This window comes from Macrosteles quadrilineatus, unplaced genomic scaffold (assembly GCF_028750875.1).
Source record: "Macrosteles quadrilineatus isolate MER2022 unplaced genomic scaffold, UCM_ALF_1.0 Scaffold_1__1_contigs__length_201487025, whole genome shotgun sequence".
In the NCBI taxonomy this organism is placed as follows: Eukaryota; Metazoa; Arthropoda; class Insecta; order Hemiptera; family Cicadellidae; genus Macrosteles; species Macrosteles quadrilineatus.
Genome location: NW_026542594.1, coordinates 151,863,286 through 151,890,899, shown reverse-complemented (window position 1 = coordinate 151,890,899; position 27,614 = coordinate 151,863,286). Strand labels below are relative to the sequence as shown.

The following is a 27,614-nucleotide window of genomic DNA, read 5'->3' as shown; positions in this document are numbered from 1 at the left end:
TCCCAGGGTTTTATCGGTCCTATCCGATTTATTATCACCGGTAGAGGTAGATTCTAAGACCTATGATGAACTTGCAGCGTTGTTGAAATTACATTATGCGCCCAAGAAGTTGGTTGTGGCGGAGCGATATGTATTCTACTCTCGTATGCAAAAGCCGGGCGAAAGCATAGCGGAGTTTGTGGTTTCAATAAAACATTTGGCTAGTTCATGCAAATTTGGTACCTTTTTGAAAGACGCTTTGAGGGACAAAGTGATTTCCGGCATTTCTAATGAAACTATCCGGCATAAATTGTTGTCGGAGGAATTGGACTTTGACGAAGCTTATGCGTTAGCGCTCAGGCTGGAACAGGCCGAATCGCAGTCAAGCCTATTTGTGCAACCTCGTGGGGACATTGCGAAAATCAATGTGAAAAGTCAAAATAGGCCTAAAACTTTCGTGAATAGGAGTAGTGAAAATCAAAATTCTAGAAACTCTTGTTGGAGGTGTGGTTCTGCTGGTCATTGGCCTAGTGCGTGTGCGTTCGCCAGTTACAAGTGTCATGGTTGTCAGGGAGTAGGTCATCTCAAGAAAGTGTGTAAAGCCAAGAAATCTTCTAGTTTCCATGGTAAAAAGTCGACACCTAGGATGGGGGTCCATCAAGTGGAGGAAGAGGTAGGCCTAGGCCTAGAAGTTCCAATGGCAGAGATAGGTCTGTACAACCTTAAATCAGGATCAGACAACGGCTATAAGGTAGGCCTAGTGGCTAATGATGTATATTTAGAAATGATTCTAGATACAGGCAGTGCCTTGACTATATGTCCTTCTGAGATATTTTATGATAAATTTTCTAACCTCAAACTTAGGCCAGCAAATGTGAAACTTACTACTTATTCAGGTCATGATGTACCTGTTCTGGGACAAGTGAATGTCAATGTTAAATATAATAATCAGCAGGCGAGTTTGCCTTTGACAGTAGTTAGTTTAGAAAGTAAGAGTCAACCGATTCTGTTGGGCCGAAACTGGTTAGGTCAGTTGAGGTTAGATTGGCAAAATGTGTTTTCATGTAAAGCCACTGTGGATCACAGTTCTGATTTGGACATTGCTAAATTGAAGAGTAAATTTAAGTCAGTTTTTCAGCCTGGAACGGGCGAAATTAAGGGTGTTAAGGCTCATATTGTCTTAAAGGAGGGGACAGTCCCTAAGTTTTGTAAGGCGAGACCAGTGCCTTTTGCGTTAAGGGAGAAAGTTTAGAGTGAGTTGGACCGCATGGTTCAAGAGGATGTTGCGTACAGAGTTACTAATTCACAGTGGAGCACTCCACTTGTGGTTGTCCCTAAGCCTAATGGTGTTAGGCTTTGTGCCGATTATAAGATTACTCTTAATCAGTGTATTGAAATGGAACATTATCCGCTTCCTCAGGCTCAAGATATTTTTGCAACTCTAGGCGGTTGCTCAGTTTTTAGCTGCCTTGATCTTTCAAATGCGTATCAGCAATTGGCGGTAGCGGATGAATCGCAACATCTGTTGACCTTAGCCACCCATAAGGGTCTGTATCGATTAAAAAGGCTACCATATGGTTTGTCTTCAGCTCCTGCAATTTTTCAGTCAGCCATCGACCAAATTTTAACAGGTCTTCCAGGAACGGTGGCGTACTTAGATGACGTCTTAGTAGCGGCTCGCTCTAAGGAAGAGGGGCTCGCCCGTCTGGCGCAAGTGCTGCAACGCCTTGATGAGTTTGGTGTTCGAGTAAACCAACAAAAATGTAAGTTTTTGCAATCTTCAATAGAGTATTTAGGACATGTGATTACTCGAGATGGTCTCCGTCCACAAGAAAGTTTGTTAACTGCACTGCGTAAAGCGCCTGAGCCTAGTACTAAGGAAGAGTTACGAGCCTATATTGGTCTAATAAATTATTATCATGCATTTATACCTAACCTGTCTGCTAGAATAAGCTGTTTTTATGACTTATTACATAAGGATCATCCATGGGTGTGGTCGGAGGTGTGTTCTAAGACTTTTCAGGAGAGTAAATCATGGGTGTTGGACTCAAGTTTGTTAGTTCACTATGATGTTAAAAAGCCCATAGTTCTGACGTTTGATGCGAGTCCCAGAGGGGTGGCTGCTGTTCTATCTCATCTTATCGATGGGCAGGAAAGGCCAATTGCCTTCGCATCGAAAACGTTAAGTTCCAGTGAACGGAATTATTCTCAGTTACATCGGGAGGCTCTGGCTTTGATCTTTGGAGTCAAAAAGTTTCATAAGTATATATATGGACGACACTGTATTTTACAGACTGATCATCAGCCGTTGACGGCTATTTTTGGCTCTAAAAAGGGCGTTCCTAGTATGGCGGCAGCTAGGCTGCAGAGATGGGCCTTGATTCTATCAGCATATGATTTGGAGGTTAGGTACCGGAAGGGAGTGGATGTCCCTCACGCTGATGCGTTGTCTAGGTTACCCTTAGCAGAAGCGGAACCTATAGAGCTGGATGCTAATTTTGTTTCACATGTAGATGTGTGTACAGAAGTGATGAACAATTTCTGTGTTGTCAAGGACATTGCACCTATTACTGCCTTGCATATAGGTAAAATGACGGATAAGGATCCGATTCTTTCGAAGGTCCGAGATTTTGTGATGTACGGCTGGACAAGCTCTGTTGAGCCGGAACTAGCTATTTTTCTAAGGAAGAAGGACGAGTTGTCCGTGGAACAAGGTTGTTTGCTGTGGGGTTCTCGTGTAGTGATTCCAAAGAAACTGTATTCATCTGTGCTTCAAATGTTGCATGATCAACACCCGGGAGTTACGCGCATGAAGATGCTGGCGAGAAGTTATGTCTGGTGGCCAGGCATGGAAAAGTCGATTGAGGACGTAGTGGCTTCTTGTTCTGCTTGTCAGTTAACTAGGAATTCGGTACCTAAAGTACCGTTGCAGCAATGGCCTACAACATCAACTCGATGGCAGAGGATACACATTGACTTTGCGGACGATCCAGAGTCGAGACAGCAACTTTTAGTTTTGATTGACACATACTCTAAATGGTTAGAGGTATTTATCATGAGTTCCATGAATTCTTCCAAGGTTATTGAGAAACTCCGTACCTTGTTTTCATCGTATGGATTGCCTGTCGAACTGGTGTCGGACAACGGAAGATCTTTTACTAGTCAAGAGTTCAAAACCTTTTTGCATAACAACAATGTGAAGTTCACATTAACTCCCCCGTATCATGCGGCTTCAAATGGATCTGCAGAGAGAAGTGTTCAGGAGGTCAAGAAAAACCTTTTGCGTCAAGTGATTGAGGAACATCAGCGTTCTCAGCGTACCACTCTTCAAATGAAATTAGATAATTTCTTGTTTGCGTACCGCAACACTCCAAATACAGTTACTGGCTTAACACCTGCAGAAATGTTCCTGTCTTGGAAGCCTCGTACACAGTTGGTTATGTTAAAACCCAATCTCCAGTCATCCATTGATCAAAAACACAGGGAACAAAAAGATGCAGCTGATAGGCTTAGGGGAAGAAGTAGATTTTTCTCAGAAGGTCAGGCAGTCTATGTCAAAACTGTCCGAAATGAAAAGATTTCTTGGGTTCCTGGCAAAATAATTATACAGAGAAGTCCGGTCACCTATCTTGTGAGTGTCATTGGTGGAAAACCCCGATTTTGTCATGCAGACCACTTGAGAGCTCGGTATGCAGAAGAAGAGGAGATTTTTGTATCACCCAAGGATCCCGTTGTATCACCCCAAGTACCCGAGAATTCACCCCCGCCGGAGGATCGACCAACTAGTCCCCTGATGATGTCACCTGTACCTAGGCCTACTACCAGTCCCAGGGAGAGCCTAGGGCAAGCCCAGCCTCAGCCAACTCCTGCGTCGCCGCTAGCACAGTGCAGCCCACCACCCTCCCTGAGGAAGTCTGGACGGACTGTGCGAAAGCCTCACAGGCTGGACTTGTAAAATAATTAATGAATAATGGGAAGAAGAAATTTTTGTTGCATTATATTGAAAGTGAATTTATTTTATTTTGAAAGTTGAGTTAATTTTGAATTTATGATATTGACTTTTTTTTATATGGGGAAGACGAGTGTAGTAGAAGTCATTATAGTTTCATATATGAACAGTCATAATTATTAGTAACGGAAGAGTTATTATGTTTTGCGGGGTGGCTGCACTGTGCACTGGGCCCTGAAGTGGGATGATTCGTCACGGCTCCGTCTTCTATGTCCACCAACGAACGTAAGTGGTTCTCTTGCTGTTTTGTCCACTTTTCTAGCGTAACGTTAGGTTACGACACTCCACATGGTAAATTTATTGAGCACTCTTACAAAGCATTTCTTTCAAAAAGGTCAATTACGATTAGTTACTGTTTTGTTGTTTAGGTGTAATTTATGGTATTAATCTTTTCTAAATTGTTCTGCAAAGCCAAAGAAAAGGATCATAAAGAAATATAAAATAAATATGATTATTTTGCAGCACTGACCTGAGCACTTTGTGGCGAGTGTGACGGCTGTGACTCAACAAGCACTCGTCCAGGTAGCTGATGCAGATCTCCTCATTGGGCTGTATGGTCCTCTCCGCCCTCAGAGACAGGGTGTAGTCGTTGTGAGGGAAGGTGACTGTGGCGTTCGGCTGACAGCTGTGATTGGCTAGACGCTGCAGACTGTACAGAGCTGACCCTTCACAGTTCAGGAAAGTACCAACCACTGAAAACAGTTCCAATCATCCTTATATTGCAATACTCTTTACATCAGTTTAGTGATATTTTATAAAATGTTTTTGCTTACTTCTTTAAAAAACTTTAGGAATTGTGTTGTGTTTTTGTGACACTAGTTTATTTTCTTGAGTTTAAGCATTGACTTAAGGGTACTGGAATAGACGTCCCAGCTATATGGACCAGCTTTAGCATGTCTTTTATAGAAAAAGTACATAGTTGAATGAGCCACTCGCGGTTTGTGTTACAGTCAAAAATTTAATTTTCTGCCTTAGTTTTTGTTACTGTTGTGGTACTGAAATATTTTGTGTGACATAAAAACATTCTATTTAATAGCGTACAATAAGTTGTGCTGTCAGTTTAACTTAGTTAAACGTTTACGTATTCAACAATCAGTAACTAACATCAATGCACTCTGTAGGTGGATCAATTCAACGACCATTTTATTTCAAAAACCAGTGAAAACTTCTAGTTCTATAAATAGTCAATGGTTCAAGCCTTTCTTAACATATTGCAATGTGCTTTAATTGTGATTATTGAGATGGAATTTTATCAAATCATATTGTTTTTCTATAACAGGAGGCTTACTGCCTTTATCTGTTCAAGCAAAGGCTTTCAGGCCATTTTCGTGTGTTGGCATCTTTTTGCTGAGGGAAATGCTTATCTCCTACCTTTGTCCTACTTCATCCTGATCTCCTGCATCTATCTTTGCATGTTCTAAACTTTCTATTTACTGCATTGTTATTTATTAGCGAATTTCCCATATAGGGAATAAGCTATTACCGTAGGTCTCATGGTAAGACCTAGACCCGGGACCGATTTACTTTTTCGTTTTGAGGTCCTCAGAGGCCAAAAACACCATCCGTTCAAATTCATATATATATTTATATTAAGTATGGTTGTGATTAGGGCTACTATATTAATAATTGGAAACATTATAACAACATTAAGTACCCTTTTAAATTCATTTTAATTAAGAAACTTAATTATAGCTTAAAACATAGCTTAACATATGATTATATTTATTCTTTGCATTAATCTGTTATTGTATTTGTATAAAAACATGACTATGACCTAAGTGTCGAAACATGTCCTTTCTTAATTAAAATGAATTTAAAAGGGTACTTAATGTTGTTATAATGTTTCCAATTATTAATATAGTAGCCCTAATCACAACCATGCTTATTATAAATATGGCTAACAACCACAAAGTGATACACAAATACAAATACCTTAACCTAAAAAAAGAAAAAAATCATTGAAGACATAAAGTTCAACAAACTATGTTTAGCTCAAAACCTTACTCCAAATTACGTACAGATTCATACAAAATGTAAATCTCAAGCAGCAATCCGAACAATCAATACAGCCAAAAAGATATGGTTAAAAGAAGAAGTAAAATTCCTATATGCTAAACTACATGACATTGAAAGTCAAATGACAACCAAATTTGAAGAAATGAAGACCATTTACCATTCTGAAACAATCAAAGAAGTACTAGAATATATAAAAAAACTGGATTGGACCTATGATCAACAAAAAGAAAACAATACAAAGAAAAAAACTTACCAAATTACGTGGAGATCAAACAAACTACCTATTAGAGATCGAAAGCACAATCAAAAACGAATTCACTTCAAAATTGAAAAATATAACAGACATTAATTTCACAGAAAATGAAGAAAACTTTTTAGGAAATTCCATGAAATATAATCTAAATCTAGACCATCAAAAACATAACATAAAAGAAGATTTACTTAACTTAGAAATATCCATAAGACAACAAGAAGACGACCGACAAGAACACTTTAGACACAACTTTATACATGAAGTAAACAAATTAAAATTGGAAAACAAACGACAAAATGCCAAAAGAAAAACCAAAGAAGACCTATCTCTTATTGATTCTATAACTGAAAAATTAAAAGAAAATAATGCAATATTAACACAAGCTGACAAAGGAAATTCAATAGTTGTCATAAAGAAAACTGATTACCAACATAAGGTTAGTACTTTTCTTGAAAAGGGTAAATTTAAATTATTAACAAAAGACCCAACAGAGACATTCACAAAAACTACAAATTCAACAATATCAAAATGTAAAAGCATCACACAAAAAGACAAAATATCTTTGAAAATGCCAAATCAAAATCCCCCACATTACGAGCACAACCAAAAACGCACAAACAAGACATCCCAATTAGACCAATAGTCAATTTTCGACAAGCCCCTACTTACAATTTATGTAAATATTTACACAGTAAAATAAAAAACAATATAAATTTGAACAACACTGTCAATGTATCTAATACATACGAATTGATAGACAAAATTAAAGATATTAATATACCACAGAACTCATTGTTTCTTTCATTTGATGTAATTGATATGTATACAAACATACCTATAGATGAAACCATTGAGATACTCGAACAACAATTAATCGACCATGGAACACTAACAAGACTTTAAATGACGTAATCAAACTAACAAAAGTTACACTAAACCAAAATTATTTTCAATACAACAATTCATTTTACATACAAGAAGACGGTTTACCCATGGGCTCTCCCCTCTCTGGACTTTTAGCAGATATTTACATGAACAATCTAGAAACAACCAAGATTTTAAACGAAACAAATCCTAACAAATCAAAAATATTATATTGGTTGGTACCGATATGTGGATGACATTCTTTGCCTATTTGAAGGCACTCAAATTGAAGCAGAAGAAATACATAAACACATAAATTATCTTTCATCGCAAATTAAATTCTTTAAAGAAATACAAAATTCACAAATCAACTTTCTAGACATAACAATTTCGAAAGAAAGACACAAGCATAAGTTTAAAATATACCGAAAACCATCTACAACAGACATAATCATACCATCAAATTCAAATCACCCGTGGCAGCACAAATTGTCAACTTTTCATTCAATGACACATCGATTAGTAAATATACCAATGTCAAACAAAGATTTTGAAAAAGAGAAAAACATCATCCTATATTTAGCCTTGAAAAATGGGTACAAATCTTCTATAGTTGAAAAAATGATTCGAAAGAAAATTAAGAAGAAATTTGAAACACTAAGATCGATTGAAGAATACAATAGAAAAGAATTCATTTGCATACCCCATAGTACAATCTTAAACAAGGCAACAAGAAAAACCTTCCAAAATTCTAATTTGAAAATAAGTTACAGAACTAAAAATAATGCCTTTCAGATGATAAAAAACAAAATTTCTAATGAAGCATATAACAACCAAGTAAAAGATATAAACAAATCAGGCATTTATCAAATTCAGACTGTAATGTTCAGACTGTAATAAATCCTACATTGGCCAAACAAGTCGTAGCTTTAAAAAAAGGTTCCAAGAACATATACAAGCGTTAAAATCAGGTAACCAAACGACAATGAAATCAAATTTTGCAGAGCACCTTATCAAAACTCGACATGAATACAAAAATATAAATGAAAATTTAGAAATTCTAGAATATGAAAGAAATAAAACAAAATTAAATGTCAAGGAAGATTTTCATATATACACAAATTACAAAAGATTTCCTCAAAATTTACTGAATACCATGAACGTCAACAAAAAAAATCCGATATTCGAAAAAATCCTACAATTGCAATAAAACAGAAATATTATATAATATACGCAAAATTAAACAAAGAATAGATCAAGATCCTCTAAATTTTAAGTTAGCTTAACATATGATTATATTTATTCTTTGCATTAATCTGTTATTGTATTTGTATAAAAACATGACTATGACCTAAGTGTCGAAACATGTCGTTTCTTAATTAAAATGAATTTAAAAGGGTACTTAATGTTGTTATAATGTTTCCAATATATTTATATACTAGCAGAGTACCCGTCCTTCGTACGGGGTTGGCATAAAAGTATAAAATGCTTATTGCAGTTATACTCAAGCTTTGCATTTTCAATGGGGCGGACACAGTTTGATAAAATTTGCTTCTTTAAATTAACGGTATACTATAGTATTACACATCTACCATAGCCATAATGTTCTACCACTTTACCTAAACAATAAAGAAAAATTATTTATTAAAATTCGCAAAATATCACAAATTGTTCATGAAATTAAAAACATAAACAACTGTAAACAATCCTACTTTGACAGTCCTCATTGCGTATCACAGCTTTTTGTTGCTGCTTAGTTCAAATTAGCTGTTTTCATACATGCAAAGAAAAAAATAGTAGTGCTGCACTCTGTTGGTAAATCTTATACATTTTTAATACTTTTGCATATCATAGAACCAACTTTTTTAGTTGAAACAGCTGACAAAATACTTTAATTCCCTTTAAATATGAAAACGCACAAGGTTAACATGGGGAACTACAGAGCCACTGGGGCGGATCCCGAAAGGATTTTTGAGATAAGAATATGCCTATATGTTAATCGGGAATGTGAGCTATCATCATGCAAAATTTCAGCCCAATCCGTCCAGTAGTTTATGCGTGATTGAACTTCAAACACACAAACTTTCACATTTATAATATTAGTAAGATATATTTATATATGTGTCCGTTAGCGCGATAACTCTCGAGCAAAAATTATCCGATTTTGATGAAATTTGGTACAAACGTGTAAACCTACGTTTATTCGAACGAGTTCGCTAACCAGCATAATCGGACCATGGGAACAGGGGTTTATGGGGGGTTTTATGGGGTAAAAATGGGGTTTTCCCATTTTTTACCCTAAAACCAAAAAAATTTTTAATTTCTTTCTCAACCATTTTGTACAGCTTAAAAAAAGAAATAATTTAGTATATTGAAGCGCTGTTGTATGCCTAACGGTCACGGAGAAAATTTAAAAAAATGTTTAAAATTCCCATGTTATTCTTATGGAGAAAATGAAAACTGTTGTAATTTACTTGTTTATGGATATAATGTTGATAAAATTTTGCAAATTTATTTATTTCATCCTATACTATTGACATATGGTCAAAAAACACTTTTTACCTTCCCCGTAGCAGCAAACCTAAGCACTCGTTAAATCTAACGTTATTTAAATTGGAAATATATATGTCTTATTTATGGAAATATTTTAGTAAAAATGTAACCAGACAAGTTGAAATTCGCTTAGTCTGCAGGTTTGCTGCGGCGGGGGTATTTTTCTTAATATAGTCTTAGTCTATCTGTTGTTATCTTGTTCTTGTTACAGAGTCTATCATATTGTTATTTTTGTGCAAGTATTCATCTGTTTTTCATCAACATTGTTCTGCCTCTATTTACTCAAGTTGCATGGTTTTACTGTATTGCTATCATTATTGTTCTATGTTGCATACTGGTTTTGTTATTGTGAATCTATTGTATTGTTCTGTAACTTGTTCTGATAGTTTGTTATTTATAATTAAATGATTATTTGAGGTTATCTTGTATGTTTTGTTCTTATAATCTTGTTGTTTCCAGTCTTTTTCACTACTTTTGTACTGGCCAGTCATTTGTTAGAAAGACACACTGTATTTTCTATGTATTTTCTTCTGTACAAACTTCTCCGTATTTTCTTGTAAAAATGGTGTACCCATAAATAAACTAGGTGGCGTTCGCAGAGGCATCCACAAAATTGAGCGGAGTCATCAACGGTTCATATTATATTGTTTTTGTCATACTGCAGTAAAAACAGTCGTTTTTAATGCATGCGTTGCGGGTCTAAAGTAGCGTTTTTACTCTTTAGGGAGTAAAAATCGTTTTTAGCCTCTATGGAGTAAAAATCAGCTGTTGTCAACTAAGTTGTAAATTTCGATTGTAAACGATTGCATGTATCGAAAATATGTATCGATTCGTGCTTCATAATCATTTTAAGTCTCTTCTCATAGCATTTTAGCATGGCAGATACATTAATCCATTCCCACACTCAACACTGCTTACCTTTACTACTTCCTTCACCACCCCCTACGTCCTGGACCTGTTTCCCTATCTTTCCATAGCACTATAGGATTGCAGATACATTAATGTAATTGCCAAAGACAGTTCCCACACTCTGCACTTCTAGCCTTACTACTTCCTTCACCATTTCCTACGTCATATACCTGTTTCCTTCCCTTCTCATAGCATGTAAGTATTACAGATACATTTATCTAACTGCCCAAACGGTTCCTCCACTCTGCACTGCCAGCCTTTACTACTTCCTTCACCACTTGCTACATCGTGGGGCCTGTTTCCTTCCCTTCTCATAGCGTTTTAGGATTGAAGATACATTAATCTAACTGCCAAAAACATTCCCCACTCTCTGCACTGCTAGCCTTTACTATTTCTATCACCATTTCCTATGTTGTGGGCATGCTTCCATCCCTTCTCATAGCATTTCAGCATTGCAGATACATTAATCTAACTGCTACAAACGGTTTCCAGTTCCCACACTCCACAATGCTCACCTTACTACTTCCTTCACCTCTTCCTACGTCGCGGACCTGTTTCCCTCTCTTCCTGTAGCATTTTAAGATTGTAGATACCTTAATCTAATCGTCATAAACAGTTCCCGCACACCAGACAGCTCGCCTTGACTACTTCCTTCGCCACTTCCTATGTCACGGACCTGTTTCCCTCCCTTCCCATAGCATTTTAGGATAGCAGATACCTTAATCTAATCGTCATAAAAAGTTCCCACACTCCGGACTGCTCGCCTTTATATTATTTCCTTCACCACTTCCTACGTCACGGACCTGTTTCCCTGCTTTACCATAGCATTTTAGGATTATAGATACCTTAATCTAATCGTCATAAACAGTTCCCACACTCCAGACAGCTCGTCTTGACTACTTCCTTCACCACTTCCTACGTCACGGACCTGTTTCCCTCCCTTCCCATAGCGTTTTAGGATTGCAGATACCTTAATCTAATCGTCATAAAAGGTTCCCAAACTCCGGACCTTAATCTAATCGTCACAAACAGTTCCCCTAGTCCAGACTGCTTGCCTTTACTACTTCCTTCACACCACTTCCTACGTCACGGACCTGATTCCCTCCCTTCCCATAGCATCATAGGATTGCAATTACCTTTTAATGTAATGGTCATAAACAGATCCCACACCCCAAACAGCTTGCCTTTACTACTTCCTTCACCACTTCCTACGTCACGGGCCTCAAGCTAGTGCCGCCATTTGATTATATTTATGATCCATACCGTTCCTGTTCTAATATCTGTGGAATAATGCTATCAGCTATTTATTTACATACTGCATTCAAAAGTCAACAGCTGATCATATGTCTTTGTTTATGTGTCAAATACTGCTTCCATAAGGATTACATTGAAACTTGAGACCCAGTGGGGCGGATTCCTGAGAGACTTTTTTAACGCCATATCCCTCCGATTTTACGACACATAACACACTTTGTGTAGTGTTTTGTGTCGATTTTTTGACTCACAAACACTGTTTACGGCGAAGGCTCTATGACTGACAAAATCGGATTGAACTGGATCGAGTTAGATATCGTTTTATTTGGCAGATTCTAAGCTTTCTCCCGAGGTCTGTCTCTAAGCGCTTTTTTTTCTCGAGCCGATCATAATTGTAGCAGACAGCTGACGTTCGTATTTGTAAGCAGCTTGGTTATCCTCGGACCGATGACTGATGTGTTTTATTACGTTTATCATTGTTTTAGTGTTAAAAATCAAAAGTAGTGATATACGTGGTGCATTATAAGAAGATTTAAGTGATTTTGAAGGGCTGTCTGATGATCCTGAAAAAGTAGGTAGTGATATTGATGTAAATTATCAGCCAGATTCCTAGCTATGGTTAGGCTATGCATTCTTAGCTAAACGCTATGTACCGAAATCTGTTTTTTGCCCATAACTTATTTATTTGCAAATCTACTTCCTTATATTATTTTTGGAATCCTCATAAAATTCTGAACAAAGTGGCTATTTTAAAATATTTGTAGACCTATAAATTATAACAATTTATTGAGCGCAAATAAATTTTTTTTTCATTTATTTTATAATTTTTGAGAAATGTTAACCCCACAAAAATTGTTGAACATTTTTTTTTTATGTTTTATATGTTACATTGAAGCCCATAATTTTCCAAACAAAATGATATATAAAACAGTATACTTTACATTGTTTTTAAGTTTCTAAGATACATTTTAATAAAACCCTGCGATTGCGCAATAAATGGGCGAACATTAAGACCAAAACTAGAGACACTTGGAGGGATATAGATGTTGGCACTCACCGGTATGGTCTTTATCAACATGCAAAATTTGAAAACAATTGATTCAGCCGTCTAGGAGTTTGCGTATTACGAAATGCAAAAGAGTCGACGTATAAGAGCTTCGCTCAATAAATAAATAAATGATTCATAAAATACAATAATTCAAAAGTGGCTAGTACTTACATGTAGGAATTAACAAGCTGGTAAGAATTCAGATTGTTTTTGTATCTTTCAGATCTACTAATATCTTACAGATATTAGAAATCTGTAATGTTACAGTAAAAAAATAGTTAAGGAGTATTATTTTTCATTAAATAAAAATGTGTTGTATTGTGAGATATAATTGAGAACAATGGTCACTTAAAAGAAAAACAGATGTGACACCTTTACTTACAGCAGTAGGCCTACTACTGACCTTCGTCCATCTCATCGTATATTTTGTCAATGAGAGAGTTGAAAGTAGACGTCTCCTCGGGAGGTAGTGTGAGTTGTAACACTTGTTTCTGCCAAGCACTGAACACACTGGTGCCGACACCCTGACCATTTGTGCCGATAAGCGCAAGCAAGGAGCGAAACCCATCTGGTGTCAACCACTGCAGGCATCAAATCATTTTCAATGGGGCTCATTAATGGGTTAAAATTTTAACATCCGTCATGGATAAGGATGTTCATTGTTCAGACTATTCTTATTCCACTATGCTTCATGAACTACAAAACTTGAGATCTATGTTCTATAAATTGAATTACGGTTAGAATGTAACGGGATATTAATATTCATATCATATTTTGTCTATAATCCAAAGAGTCAAAAACCACATGAACCTTTTCTTACATATGAGACCTTTCATAGCTCTTGAACCAAATATGGTTCAATCCTGAGAAAGTAGTTTTTTATGGTTCAAAACTGGGTCCAGCTGCCTTTGATTATTGGGCTTTTTAATAATGGTCTTGACTGAAAAAAGCTGAATTTAGTCAGTAATTAAGTTACACAGGTCATCTCACACCATTCTAAACAAACCTTGCGCTCATTTCCAGGTTAAAATATGTACCTGTGTAAAACTAATTATCTTCATAGCGATAATTATTCAGGTCTATTCTTGGTAACGACACTCTATGTGGGTCATTTAAACCAATAATAGGCCTAGTAGTGGTCTGTAGGTCAGAATTACTGCACTCTAACCGCAACACTAACAACCCCCCCTCTCCCCAATACCTGATACAGTTTGAGTAGAATCTCGATAGTTCGACACTCCCTATAGTTCAACACGGGCCGTACAATGTAAGAAGACATTTACATTCAAAGTAAATTATCAATTCAAAAGAAATTTAGTAGCAATAAAAGAATGGATAAAATTTTAAAGAGTATGACTTTCTCTCAATTTATTACAAACTAGTGTACCTGTTGCTCGAATTTGAGTAATTGTGAAGTGTTACAGGCGTTATTTTAAAACGAATAACAGTCATCCGATGACTTTGAAAGAGTCGACTCAAATATTATGGAAAAACTCACAATGTACATAACGGTTCGATATGATCAACATTTCTTGTAAATATCTGATCATTTGCAAAGTTAGTAAAGCCTTATTGTTTACAAAGTTTCATGTAGCATATTAATAATATAGATACCGTACATCAGGAATACAGGCCCATCTATCACAAATTAATTACTCTTGTTTTGTTTTGGACGATAGTTTTGATTGTACTTACATGTCTCACGTATTCACTGGGGAACAGAGAAGCCATCTGTTGTCTGAGCACCTCCCTTTGATGATTGAATTCTGAACCCAGAAGTTTGTGAGCAATTTCATCCTCTTCATTTACAGACCGGTGGCAAAACTGAAAGTTAAAATATTTTTCAATGCAAACAATTAGTCCTACTGTTAAAAGTATTTAATAATAATAATACGATATCTTTGTTAATTTAAACAAGCAATTAATTGGTCCTTACCTTCATAAAGTTAGAAACAACTTCGTCTTTGTCTTGAGCTTGCTCAACAACAGCAAATATCCTGGCAATTAACATGATGGTTGCTGTTTCTGGAGGGTAGTGCATCGATCTAAGACAAATAGATGTGGTGTCAGGTAGGCCTACACACTAAACAGTAATAGCCTAAACTTCTGAAATCATTAGTATAATTGAATCATCAAGTTGGTTGTAAAAAAATCCAAGATAAACGGCCGGATTAAAAAGTTTAAATACCGCTGGTGTAAAGTTTTAGTCATTTTTGTACACAGATGCACACTTCCTCATTCAGGTAAGCCTGCTACACTACGAGTATAGCGATCTATAGGGCTGATTTAAAATCATGGATTTGTAAAACCTTTGGGTTATAGAAATTCATTAGTGTAGACTAAATGTAATAAATTTATGATGACAAGTTAATTATTTATTTGTTGACCTTTGTTTAATCAGCCATGAGATTTCTCAATTGGGTAGAGGTGCGTAGTTAAGGCAGTGACACACCGCTGTCTGCGCCGTAACGCTATATTACACTTTAGATTTTTTGAGCCGATCGCTTACCGTTGTTTCAAAAGTAAGCCGTAGACAGACTCTGCGGACTCCAGCAGAGATGTGTGCTGGATCGTTCACCGAGTGCTCGGGGGCAGACGTAACGTTACAACTGTGACTGATGGGCCCTCACGCATGCGCATTGGGCTCATCTGGACTCATCCACTTGGGTGATGAGAACTGAGTCATGATTGGGCTGTGCAACCTTCGCAGATGTCTGTCGTGGTATGTCTTGGGAGTCTGCAGCGTAAGGTTACATGGCGTTGCATAGCGTTACGCTGCAGACAGTGGTGTATCAGAATGCATCCTGGGGACAACCTCTCCACCAAGTTAGGGTCTCCACCTACACTTAAGTGTGTGACTTGAGTGCAACCATTATGAGGGAGTGTAATCATTTCCAAAAAGATCAGTAGTATACTGGGTTTAGTGGACAAAATTTTGCATGGTAGCTTCCATACACTATATAACTTGAGTTGTAGTTACTTTGCTCTATTCAGCTCAGTATCATTTTTAAGATCAGTAACTACATTAAGTCTCTGAGTCCTGTGTTCATTTTTGTAAATCTATATGTGCATTATTTATTTACATTTTTTTTAGGCTATATTTATTTACTTTTACTGGTATTGCGTTAAAGATTAAAAAATTGGATCTCTAAGGAGTTAATGTTGAATTTGCATAACCGTAAATAAATTATGATGATGAATAAATGAATAGGTAGCGTGAAACAAAAAACGTTCTTTCTGTTTCTATCACTGAAATAAAAAAAATAATTAGGTAGAAATTCATAGGTTATAGACAATTTTTCAATGGGAGGTTGGTTGGAGTTCCACGTTGACACCACTCTAACAGTGTCTTGTGCCCTACATTCTTTTCTTTGCGAGACATTGTTTTCTAAATAAAAAAAAAATTGTTTCAATAACCTTCACTTACTTCCAAGTGTCAATGAGGCTGTTGATGGGATGGTCCGGCCCATAGCAGAGAACTCTGTGGTACTGTTGGCTTGCAAGGTTCTGACATGAGTTTGAACAATATTTCACCTGTAAAAGGAATTACAGGCTTGGATTATATGAAATAGTCTGACCCTGCAGCAAACCCATTAGTTTGACCAAAATATTACCCCCTTTTCTTCAGAAAGAAAATTAAAGAAACTTTCAACACAAAACATTTAAGCTAAATACAAAACCATTAAGTTCATCAACTGAATCTAAATTAACTTGTAAACCAACAGGATACAAAGAGAATGTAGCAAATGAAGAAACTAGGTTTGGGTTTTCTATTTCATTTACTACGAGTATAATACTGACTGTACAGATTGATCATGTACAGATTGAAGAAAGTAATAAAGATTATTGGGTCTTTTTCAAAGCTCTCTATTGTTAACACCAATTAATCACATTGCTTTCTACTTTAAATATATGATGGGTTCTCTGTCAATTAAGATCTCCGACATGTTCCTTTGCGACCAAGCCGGGTTAACTTCCTTCCCACAGAACAATATTGATACTTGGCAGGATCGTCGATTTTCCCTTACAATGATATCGTCCACTGTGACAAGACTAATCTTTGCTGCTGGTTTCAGATTTGAACTCACTTGCTTGGCCGCAAAAATAAACAGGAGCTAACTGGAGACCTTAATTAACAGGCAAACCATGTATAAGTTACAGTAAATGTATAATGTAAAGTAGGTTAGGCCTGTCTCATGCTTCTTTAAACCTTTTCCACCCATCAAAACTTGTTCAACAACAAAACAAAACATGGTTTTGATTCTAGTTCTCTTTTCAATATTGTGAAACTCAGTTATAAATCTATGAAATCCACCAACGCTCATTCTAAATAAAAAGATACTTTTAAAGTTTTGACATGATTATTTTTTGCTTTACAGGTACTTTGTTTTGTGTTTCAACCCTATTGGAATTTTCCTTTTAGGATAAACAGCTGAATCTAACTTGCTTTAGGCTACGGCCACACGGACGTTTTTTCACGCAAGAACGCAGCGTGAAAAAACGCAAGAAATATGAGCAGCATTAAATGTAATGAGGTATGCCACACGCAGTGTGTTTTCCCGCAGTAGCGGGTGTCTATTTGTTTCAATGCTACTCTAATTTTTCGCGTGTTTTCACGCTGCGTTTGTGCGTGAAAAAAACGCCCATGTGGCCGCAGCCTAATTCATACAAGATTTAAGAATATTACAACCAATAACCAAATCAAACTAAACCTTTTAATTGACTCACCCCACACGAAGGACAGCTGACATGCCTAGACTTGTCCGTAGGATCACACTCCGGGTGAGGTAGACCTATGTGTCTACTGGTGAGCCTGCGGACATTCTCTTCAACACTTTCCAGAGGTCTAGAGGGAACATTACAATCGACTTTGTAAATCATGATTCCTCGGTATACAGTATATCAATGTATATTAGGCACACATGTGCCCATTGCCATGCTAGTTGTAAATATCCGTCTACATCCAGGACTCAAATGCATGTGACGTATAATGCAAAGCAAGGGATGAGTCAGGATAGTACGAGTGTGAGAGAAGTGATCCCAGATAACAAGTAAGCTTAATTCAAGTGTTGAATTACGCTTACATTTTCTTAAAATAACAGCTTTCAAATAACACATTAGATTCAAACTGGAATCAAGTGTAAATTACCCAAAATTCTGATTTATTGCAAAATCGTTATTTTATGTTCTTTATAAGTTGTTATCAAGGAAGAGCAGGTGTGTTTCTAAAAAAGATTATCTCCATCCAACCCATCAAGGTAAGTGATAAATATCACAAACTCAAATGTGACTAAAAAAAATCTATCTTAGTCACTAAAATAACCTAAATCAACCACATGAAGAATTAACAAAAAGTCAGTAACCATTTGGCTTAATGGAAATACTATAAAACCAAATAACAGCCTAGGGCAAATAAGAAAAAGGTTCTACTAGGGCTAAGCTATTAACTCAAAGAAGTTTATTTTTTATAAAAAAAAGAGCCAGCTCAGATATCAGTTCTAAATCCTATACTAGTTCAAGCAAATAAGTTCAAATTAAGAAAAATAGAGGAACAAATCTATGTATTCCCAATTTTTTCAAAAATGTGTCGGGGAGGGTCCCCTAATGAATATATGATAGGTGAGAATGAAAGCACCCTGCCGCTCTCTGGTGGTGGGAGGTGTAAATGCCCGAATTTGCGGTTTTTTGCTTATAACTTGAAAACGGCGTGTTGTAGCTTAAATTGTTCAATGTAAAAGTTAAAGCTTATTAAATTTGCTACAACTTTGATCATATACATTATTAGTGAAAGACGCATAGTTTCTGAGATATCCGCGCTCAAAAAAAATATAATGTTCGAAAAAAGATTTTCACCTCACATTTTTTGTTAAAATCTTATTTTTTCTCCTGCCTTGTTATTTTTCACAAATATTGACGGAAAGAAGGTTGTAGAGAATTAAATTTACTTCAATAATATATACAAATATGTAAATAGATAAGATGTAGGTAAAAGTTACAGCGTGTTTAAGATTAAAGAGTAAATCGTGATTTACAGAAATAATTACCTTGTATAATAATAAGTCTTGTTTTTTTTTATTGCATGATTTGTATGGTTTCTTATAATTATTTAGGCCAAACATAAGTATATTTAAGAGATAAAAAATGGTACAATAAGAAATGTAAACATCTCCTGTTAGGGGAATCAACATTAGTCTAATAGTTACCTGAAAATATGGTTTGTAACCTGTTTACTGTTTAAAATGGGAGGAGGGAAAATGCGGATAATGAAAATGATTCTGTAAACTCAAAATTCAAATCACAACAGTTTTATTTATACCAACAGTTACCGAAACAAAGATTTAATACTATAATATCCATGGTCTGGCTCCTTTTGAACGAGAGGGTCCAACTTCTGTCTCTCAACCTAGTGTCATCTGGAACTGATAATCACTATCGAGGACATCTCCATCATCAAATTTTTGGTTAGACTACATATCTGCTAATCTTTAGTACATTTGCAAAAATCAAGTACGATATTTTCCGTGGGGCAGTTGTATAAAGCAAGAGAACTTTCTTTCCGACAAGAAAACGAGACTAGGCTCTGTACAATGTTCGATGATGAGGAAGAAGACAATGAAAAAGAATGAGATCAATCTTTATCATAACATGAATTTGTGATGTATTTCTCAGTGGCAAGAACTAGAATATTTAATTATAGAACTAATGTTACCTTAGTCAACATTAGTTCTATAATTAAATATGAATTTATTTTGTATGTTTTAATTGTTTTAACTTGGATCATTGTAATAAATAGATAACCTTTATATTTTGTCAAATTGTTATTTACATAACTATTACCAATTTTTACCTTAAATATACTTATGTTTGGCCTAAATAATTATAAGAAACCATACAAATCATGCAATGAAAAAAAAACAAGACTTAGTAATTATTTGTGTAAATCACGATTTACTCTTTAATCTTAAACACGCTGTAACTTTTACCTACATCTTATCTATTTACATATTTGTATATATTATTGAAGTAAATTTAATTCTCTACAACCTTCTTTCCGTCAATATTTCTGAAAAATAACAAGGCAGGAGAAAAAATAAGATTTTAACAAAAAATGTAAGGTGAAAATCTTTTTTCGAACATTATATTTTTTTTGAGCGCGGATATCTCAGAAACTATGCGTCTTTCACTAATAATGTATATGATCAAAGTTGTAGCAAATTTAATAAGCTTTAACTTTTACATTGAACAATTTAAGCTACAACACGCCGTTTTTAAGTTATAAGCAAAAAACCGCAAATTCGGGCATTTACACCTCCCACCACCAGAGAGCGGCAGGGTGATTTTATTCTCACCTATCATATATTCATTAGGGGACCCTCCCCGACACATTTTTGAAAACATTGGGAATACATAGATTTGTTCCTCTATTTTTCCTAATTTGCTTGGGCTATACTGCAAGTTTTTAGTGTCGTGATCACTATGTGCATGGTATAAAATGTCATGGTTGCAATGCATTTCATTAGATTAGTGCAGTTTTGTGTTTTATAGTACCCTTTGGCTTTCCAAACCCCGTAAGGGTAAGGTCCAAACCCCGGTATTGTTACAATCTTAACGTCGATCTTTTTGTTAGATAGCAAAATGTATTCATAGCCCAATGAAAATATGGTATCTGGATCTGGAAACTATCTCGTTTGGAATCGAACCAGCGACCTTCAGATTTTAAGATGAGCACTATAACCACTCGGCTACCAATGTTTTGTCAGGTCTAGCTATGATGGCTTCACTTAATGATGTATGATTGTGTTTCCAAGCTATAGTGGTGCTCTTTTGGTAAATAAAGACCCCTACAAACCCCTTCCCTACCCTACATACATACATAAGTGCCTAATACATTTTTATAAGTACAACTGGAATCGAAATTTACTTCTTCATTAATCAACTTATTTTTCAGGAAAAATATAAATAAGTTGATTAATGAACAAGTAAATTTTGATTCCAGTTGTACTTATAAAAATGTATTGGCCGGTGCTTCCGGTAGCCAATAGGGTATTTTAAGTAGGGACGCCATTCAAGATTCTTGTCATTCGCCTATTGGGTCTGATGATGATTGGAGTGTCCAATCGAAATCAATCACCACTTACCATCTTTTTTTGTATATTTACCGTCTTAACGTAACAGTATAAGCATAAATATATGTAAATATAGGCTACTGTATAACACTATGATTACAGTAGACTCCCTCTTATCCGGACACCTTTTAACCGGACATTGGTTTAACCGGACTACACTCGGCGGAAATGACCTCTCTTTAACCGGACAATTTTTTTTTTTTTTAGAGGTTGGCGGCCTTTTTTAACCTTGCATTTGCCCGTCCACATAGACTAAGCGCCCGTGCGTGGATCGTTTACAGCAAAGCAAGGAGTGAGCCGGTACAGTACAAAGGTGAACTGTACTGATAAAATTTTAGTGGCAGTGACCAGGATCCGAACCCATGACATCGCTGCCTTGGGCCCGAAGTCCGCAACGCTACCGACTGAGCCACCGACTCACATACTGAGCCACCGACTCACATACTTGTTTATCAGCACAATGGTTTAACCGGACTAGATCGGCAGGAAATGGGCAATACTGAAACGTCTGTTCTCATGGGAAAGATTTGAGACCAGTAATCTCGTGTCTAAATACAGCGCTCTCCTAAATTTAAGTCCAATATCACAGTAAACAGTCGGTTTTAACGAGTTTTTGGGGACGTCGGTTTAACCGGAAAACCTGTTATCCGGACTGGCCTCGGTCCCAAGGAGTCCGGATAAGAGGGAGTCTACTGTATATTCAAAATTGAATAAAACACTATGTTGGATATAAAAAGCTGAATAGAGTTAGGCCTATATATTCAATACTAATTCATAATGATTGTCATTTGAAAGTCTTTGGGAAATTACAAGAAAACATAAGATTTGGTCAATTAAAACCCATTCAGCTTGCACGTGACGTCACTATGCACACACCTTCTTTTAAACGCCTTGCACTTTGGCAGTACTTCCATTAGAAAATGACTGGATCTTAGACCCCCTGTGGGGCAGAGCAGGGGTACAGTATATTTACAATGATATTACAGTATTACCTATTTGTCTTTAACGTTTTTAGGTAGGACTGATGAAAACACAACACCAAATATTTTTGATGTTTTATACTTAGTTTACTTGATTAAACATTTAATTTAACGAGGTGTTAGCCCGTCCTACGTACGGGAATTTAGTAGTCAGTTAAAACCGTGTACAATTCAGATCAGCTAGTTTACACATATAAAGACATTAGACATTAGACATTAGACATTATTTATTTGCACATAACATTCTTTTAGATGTGATAACATATAGAACAGGTGCATTGTCAAAATTGAGCCTAGACTAGAAAAATACAAAGTACAAAGTAACAGGAAAAAATACCTAGCCAAATAATGTTAATACAGTACAGTAGTTAAGCAAATTAAAAACAAAAAATTAACTCAAGGGATGGTTATAAAATTCTTCTATTTTATAAAACGCACGTTCAAGGAGTCCATTTTTCAATGTTTCTTGAAACTTGTTTGAACTCATTATTTTGTAATATACCGGTAGGTTATTATACATTTTTCAAAGTTTCAAGCAGTTTTAATGTGAAAAATCATCTTGTAAACAAATGTTGTGTGACCAAATATGTTTTTATTCCATCATAGGCCTATACGATATGCATTTTAAATGCGATAATTTTACAATAAAACAGCAATTCTGCAATGTTTACGATGTGAAAAGCGTTGAAGTGAGATTTGCAGCCGATTCGCACAGACGCACACTGATTATAAGTAGCCTACAGTAGAGAGAGTAATAGTCAATTGAGAAGTGTATAGACCTAGTCAAAGATATACCAACTTGATTAAACATTTAATTTAATTGTGATGCAGAAAAGAATAATTGACAATGAGTTTTCAAAAAGTAAAGCTAAAATTAACAGCAATGTTATGCAAGAATTTTGTATTTGGCAGTTTAAGGTCAGCCAAATCAGGGTTAAAGTTTGTAGGCCTATTCCTGATCCTTAGTTTTCAAATCAAAGGTTCATTTAGTTTAGAAGATTGGTATTAAGATAGCTCACTTCACTAGGCACATGCTTACAGCCAATTTTCTCTTATTGGGAAAAATATGGAAAGTGTGAGAGAGGTGTACTGGTGTACTGGTGTACTATACACATATTGAAACAGAGTATCTGGGTATCCAGGCAACCTGGGCACCGAGAATCGTACTTGAATTTGGTATGGGTGGGCCAAGGACTACAATGATTACCAAGAGCCAATTTTTACTACCAATACCAAGTTTTAATTCATTGACGGCATTCCATTGGTTCCCTTTCATTTCATCCCTAGGTAAATCATGACACGATCACTGGAGATCATCAAGGAAATGTTACTGATACCGAAAGAGATGTCCACAATGTAGTAGCGATCGCAGGAGACGATTGCAGGATTGCAAGATATGCTCGCGAGTGTTGCTGCAATTGTGAATGACTTTAACGTTATCACTGAGACCGCAATATTTACTCTTGGGGATCGTCACCCACGGTCGCGGTATCGCTGGAATAGCAAATAATGCTCACAAGTGTTCCTGCCATCGCGAATGACGATCATATTATTACCGAGACAACAACATTTACTTACGCGTGTTGCCGCGACTTCGAGTGACGACCACGGTATTGCCGAGTTGCCGAGATCGTGAATGACGATATTTGCTTATAGGTGTTGCCTGTTCATTGACAATCATCTATTTATAAAATAAATATAAAAATAATTATTTCATTTATACCAATTAACTTGCGCTTTATAAAAATAATTATTTCATAATAATAATTACCGGTAGCCTATATAAAATTAGCTGTTGTCATAAATGCAAAAATATAATAGTGCTGCACCCTGTTAGTAAACCTTATAACTTTTTAATGCTATTTAATACCTAGAACCAACTAGTGCAGTTGAAACAGCTGACAAAATTCTTTAATTCCTTAGGCTATAAAAATACTAGCTGTAACCCGCGGGCTTTGCCCCGTTTAACTTCTTAATTTTCAAGATGATCTCGTTCGCATGGCTCAATCACGTCCTGAAACGTCCTGGTTGAAGTTTGTTCGCTACGCTCACTCACTTTTTGGTTGAAGTTTGTTCGCTACGCTCACTCACCTTTTGGTTGCAAATTAGCTGTTGTCATAAATGTAAAAGAAATAATAGTGCTGCACCCTGTTGTTAATCCTTGTAACTTTAATGCTATTGAACATCATAGAACAGAACCAACTTGTTTAATTGAAACAGCTGTTAAGATTCATTAATTCCATTTAAATATGAGTACTCATAAGGTTAACATGGGAAACTCCAGAGCCACTGGGGCGGAGCCCAGAGGTCGGAGGGTAAAATCCTTTCTTGGTGAGCGTCTACTACCCAAAAGGAAGATGCCTGCCAAGTTTCAGGTTCCTAGGTCTTATGGTTTCTGAGATTTCGTGATGAGTGAGTTAATGAATGAATGAGTCAGTGGTATTTGAGCTTTATATAGGCCTATATAGATGAATACCGGTACTCATAAGGTTAACATGGGAAACTCCAGTCACTGGGGCGGAGTCTGGAAGGGTTTTTGGGATAAGAATATGTCTGTGTTAATCAGGATAATGTGAGCTATCATCATAACAAATTTCAACCCTGTCGGTTTAGTATTTTTCGTGTTTACTTGTCACAAACATCCATCCATCCAAACTTTCCCAATTATAATATTAGTAGGATTATGCCAATTCTTTTTTACACTGAAATAAAACAAATGTATTAACGTTTAAAGCCTACCTCATGCAGTGGTCACAAGCTGAGTATCCATAATCTTTATTCCAAGCGTACTGGCAGCATACAAGGGGAACTTCTTCAAAAATCACATCACCAGGTTCAAAACCTTTGGTGGCAAACAATCCTTTACCCTGGAAAATAAAAACAAGAATTTCTATCATAAATGTTATTAAGTAGGCCTAACTTACCATAGTTTAATTCAGTAATAAAATAAATATGTGTAAATAAGCTTAGTAGGGTATACACAGAATTGACTTTTTTAAATTAGGTAGGTAAATTTTTCTGCCGGTACCTCAAGAGTTCCACAATGCTTAATTGAATGCTTAAAACTTGTTTAAAGAAATACTAAGAGTTTCTAGGTATATGCAGGTAATGGTGTAAAGTACAATTACGTATTGATATTCACCTCGTATTGATAGCCTTGTTGGGAAAAGCCTATTAAGTTACTGAATCAGGGATTTTTTGACCTCATAACATTAAAATGACTTGGGAAAAGTTTGTATTTAAACATTATTTGTAAGTTTAGTAACATGTCAACAGGTGCATACTTTTAGTTTAGGCTAAAGGCTACAATTATAATATGGAGTAGAATATAGAAGTTGTTGGACGCTATGTGCTTGAGCTATGTGATAATTCAGCAACCCTATTTGCATGATTGCATGATGTTACAATCTGAACGTTTTGATTGTTTGAACTTCTCGAGAAGTTTTGATTGTATTTTTTGCTTAGCGAGAGGTTCTTACCGAGAGGTTATTAATGAAATAGTTGTTGTGGCGATTGTTTCGGACCAGCACAACGTGAGCACAAAATACCAATTTCTCTCGTATTCCCCTCAAAGAGAGCTGAGAAGTCCTTACCAAGATGTTCATGGTGATTGTTTCGGTTAGTAGGCTACGGCATTGGTAATTAGCATATATCTTTGGCAATTACGGTCTTCAACACCTTGCCTAAGCGAGTGCGTGACATGGACCTGCCAGACTTTAAGAGGGCGATTCGTGATGGACTGCTGAATAGGCGATTGTACGCCTTGCATGAGTTGGAAAGCGAACCCCTTTTTTTAACGTGACACGTCCGCCACAAAAGTAGAAGTAAAAGTATATGTAGACATTTTTAATGGTTTTTATAGTGTTTATATGTAAATAGTAACATGACGCAATCCATCCGACATGTCGGTCAACGATGTAGAAGACAAGTATTTCAAGTATTACTAAACTTAAAAACTTAAAAATAATGTTCTAACTTATTGCTGCTGAAATGACTGAGTGATGAACAGTGGGTGTTTATTTAAATGTCAGCAATATTTATACAATGTATGTAGGCCTAATAAATCTAGTAATCTAGAAAAAATTAAACTTTCTCATGACAGTTGCAGACATAGGTACAACAAATGCTGACAGCAAATGTAGGTACAACAAATGGCTTAACAAATGCAACAATCAAGAGAAACATTTATTTTGTACAAACCTCTAGTTAACACGTTCGCTGCTACGGACGTTCCGGAACGTCAGCCGGGCCACGGCGCCAGGAGCTAAGAACGTTCCAGAACGTCACCGTTCATTGTTGTTTAACGTTGCTATGGATAAGCCAGCACGTCACAAGCGTTCTATATTTCTTTGCAGCTCGTGGGGACGTACTTTTCTGACAATAAAAAATATAGTTTCCCAAATCACCACCAGGGTCGTTTGGAACAGGGCTTTGTTTTACCTCTTTCCTGCTAGATAGCGACACTACTTTACCGACTGTAACCTGGGTAGTGCTGCTATCTATCAGAATCACTTAGTACTATATCCAAAGCCAGTTTTATTGCAGAACATTGCCATCCAGTATAACTACTGTTGTTTTTACTGTAATTCAGTGTATCGGTGGCAATGTCACGCAGCGGCCGAGCGTAGTTCAGCAACTGGCGCCGTCCCGGCATCTAGCGCTCAGCAGCGAACGTGTTAAGTAATCTATAAGCGGAAAATCTTGAGAAGGAACATTTCAATTGTTTACACATCTCCTCTTTTGAAAAAAAGATAAAGATGAAGGAATTGTTTTATTCATAAAATCTTTAATATGTATATTTCATAATGTAGGCCTATTAGAATTACTGACGTTTTCCAATGACTTTGTACTTAAAAGTTCTAAAGGAAATAAATTGATCTTATGTCTTATGTCCAATCGCAGATAACTATTTAAAAGAGGAAGGTTTGCTGGGTTCCCCAACACTTGTTTTTCTCCAAATCTATACATTAGCTGTCTGATTTAAAGTTTAATGTGAGGTGAAGGAGATGGAATCACTTCCCCTCAAACTAAATTTTGTAAACGAGTGTTCATAATAGCGAGACCGAGTATAATTGTTTCCTAGGATGTGAAGGAAAGAACACTGAAGGGTTATAATTTTTTTTCTGTAGGCTATTTGATACCTAGGCAGTCAACATTAGGGTACAGTTTCTTAAAAATACTAACCTTGTGAGAATCAATTTCTCTAACTTCATACCCCTTCTCATCCATATTTCTTTCCGTAGGTATATTTGTACCTATGTATATTTTTAAACTAGAAACGATAAATAAATAAAAGTTCTTCCGCAACAACTACTTTAGTAGCTGACAGACGACCGACATGACAATTGACAAGACGACAAGACGTCTCGACATCTGACGACAAGGCGCATGCACGAGCACGAGACACATGGTCATGGTGCCATGGCGGATTTTGAGGGACTTAAATCGAGCGAGTTCAACGCATACAGTAGTGTGACAGTAGTAGACAAACAGACAGACCAAAAGACCAACGTATACCTATGTCTGTCATTAGTAAAATTTAGCATTGATTTCTACATTAGTATTTATTTATATTTAATCTGGTACTATCATACAACAATCTTTTATTCGGGTGTTAAACATG

At 36.2% G+C, this 27,614-nt stretch overlaps 1 protein-coding gene across 1 annotated transcript in view; it reads right to left on the bottom strand.

Annotated features, from left to right (window-relative positions):
- Positions 1–27,336, bottom strand: part of LOC128987539 (histone-lysine N-trimethyltransferase SMYD5) — a 29,968-nt gene extending 2,632 nt beyond the window's left edge. Inside the window, exons 1-8 of the mRNA XM_054408441.1 lie at positions 27,176–27,336; positions 24,731–24,858; positions 17,614–17,731; positions 16,313–16,419; positions 14,822–14,930; positions 14,581–14,709; positions 13,289–13,466; positions 4,458–4,680 (exon numbers count right to left, since the gene is read on the bottom strand). Coding sequence (XP_054264416.1) covers positions 4,458–4,680; positions 13,289–13,466; positions 14,581–14,709; positions 14,822–14,930; positions 16,313–16,419; positions 17,614–17,731; positions 24,731–24,858; positions 27,176–27,220 — 1,037 coding nt within the window. The 5' untranslated portion in view covers positions 27,221–27,336. The remainder of the gene's footprint in view (positions 1–4,457; positions 4,681–13,288; positions 13,467–14,580; positions 14,710–14,821; positions 14,931–16,312; positions 16,420–17,613; positions 17,732–24,730; positions 24,859–27,175) is intronic.
- Positions 27,337–27,614: the final 278 nt, after the last annotated feature.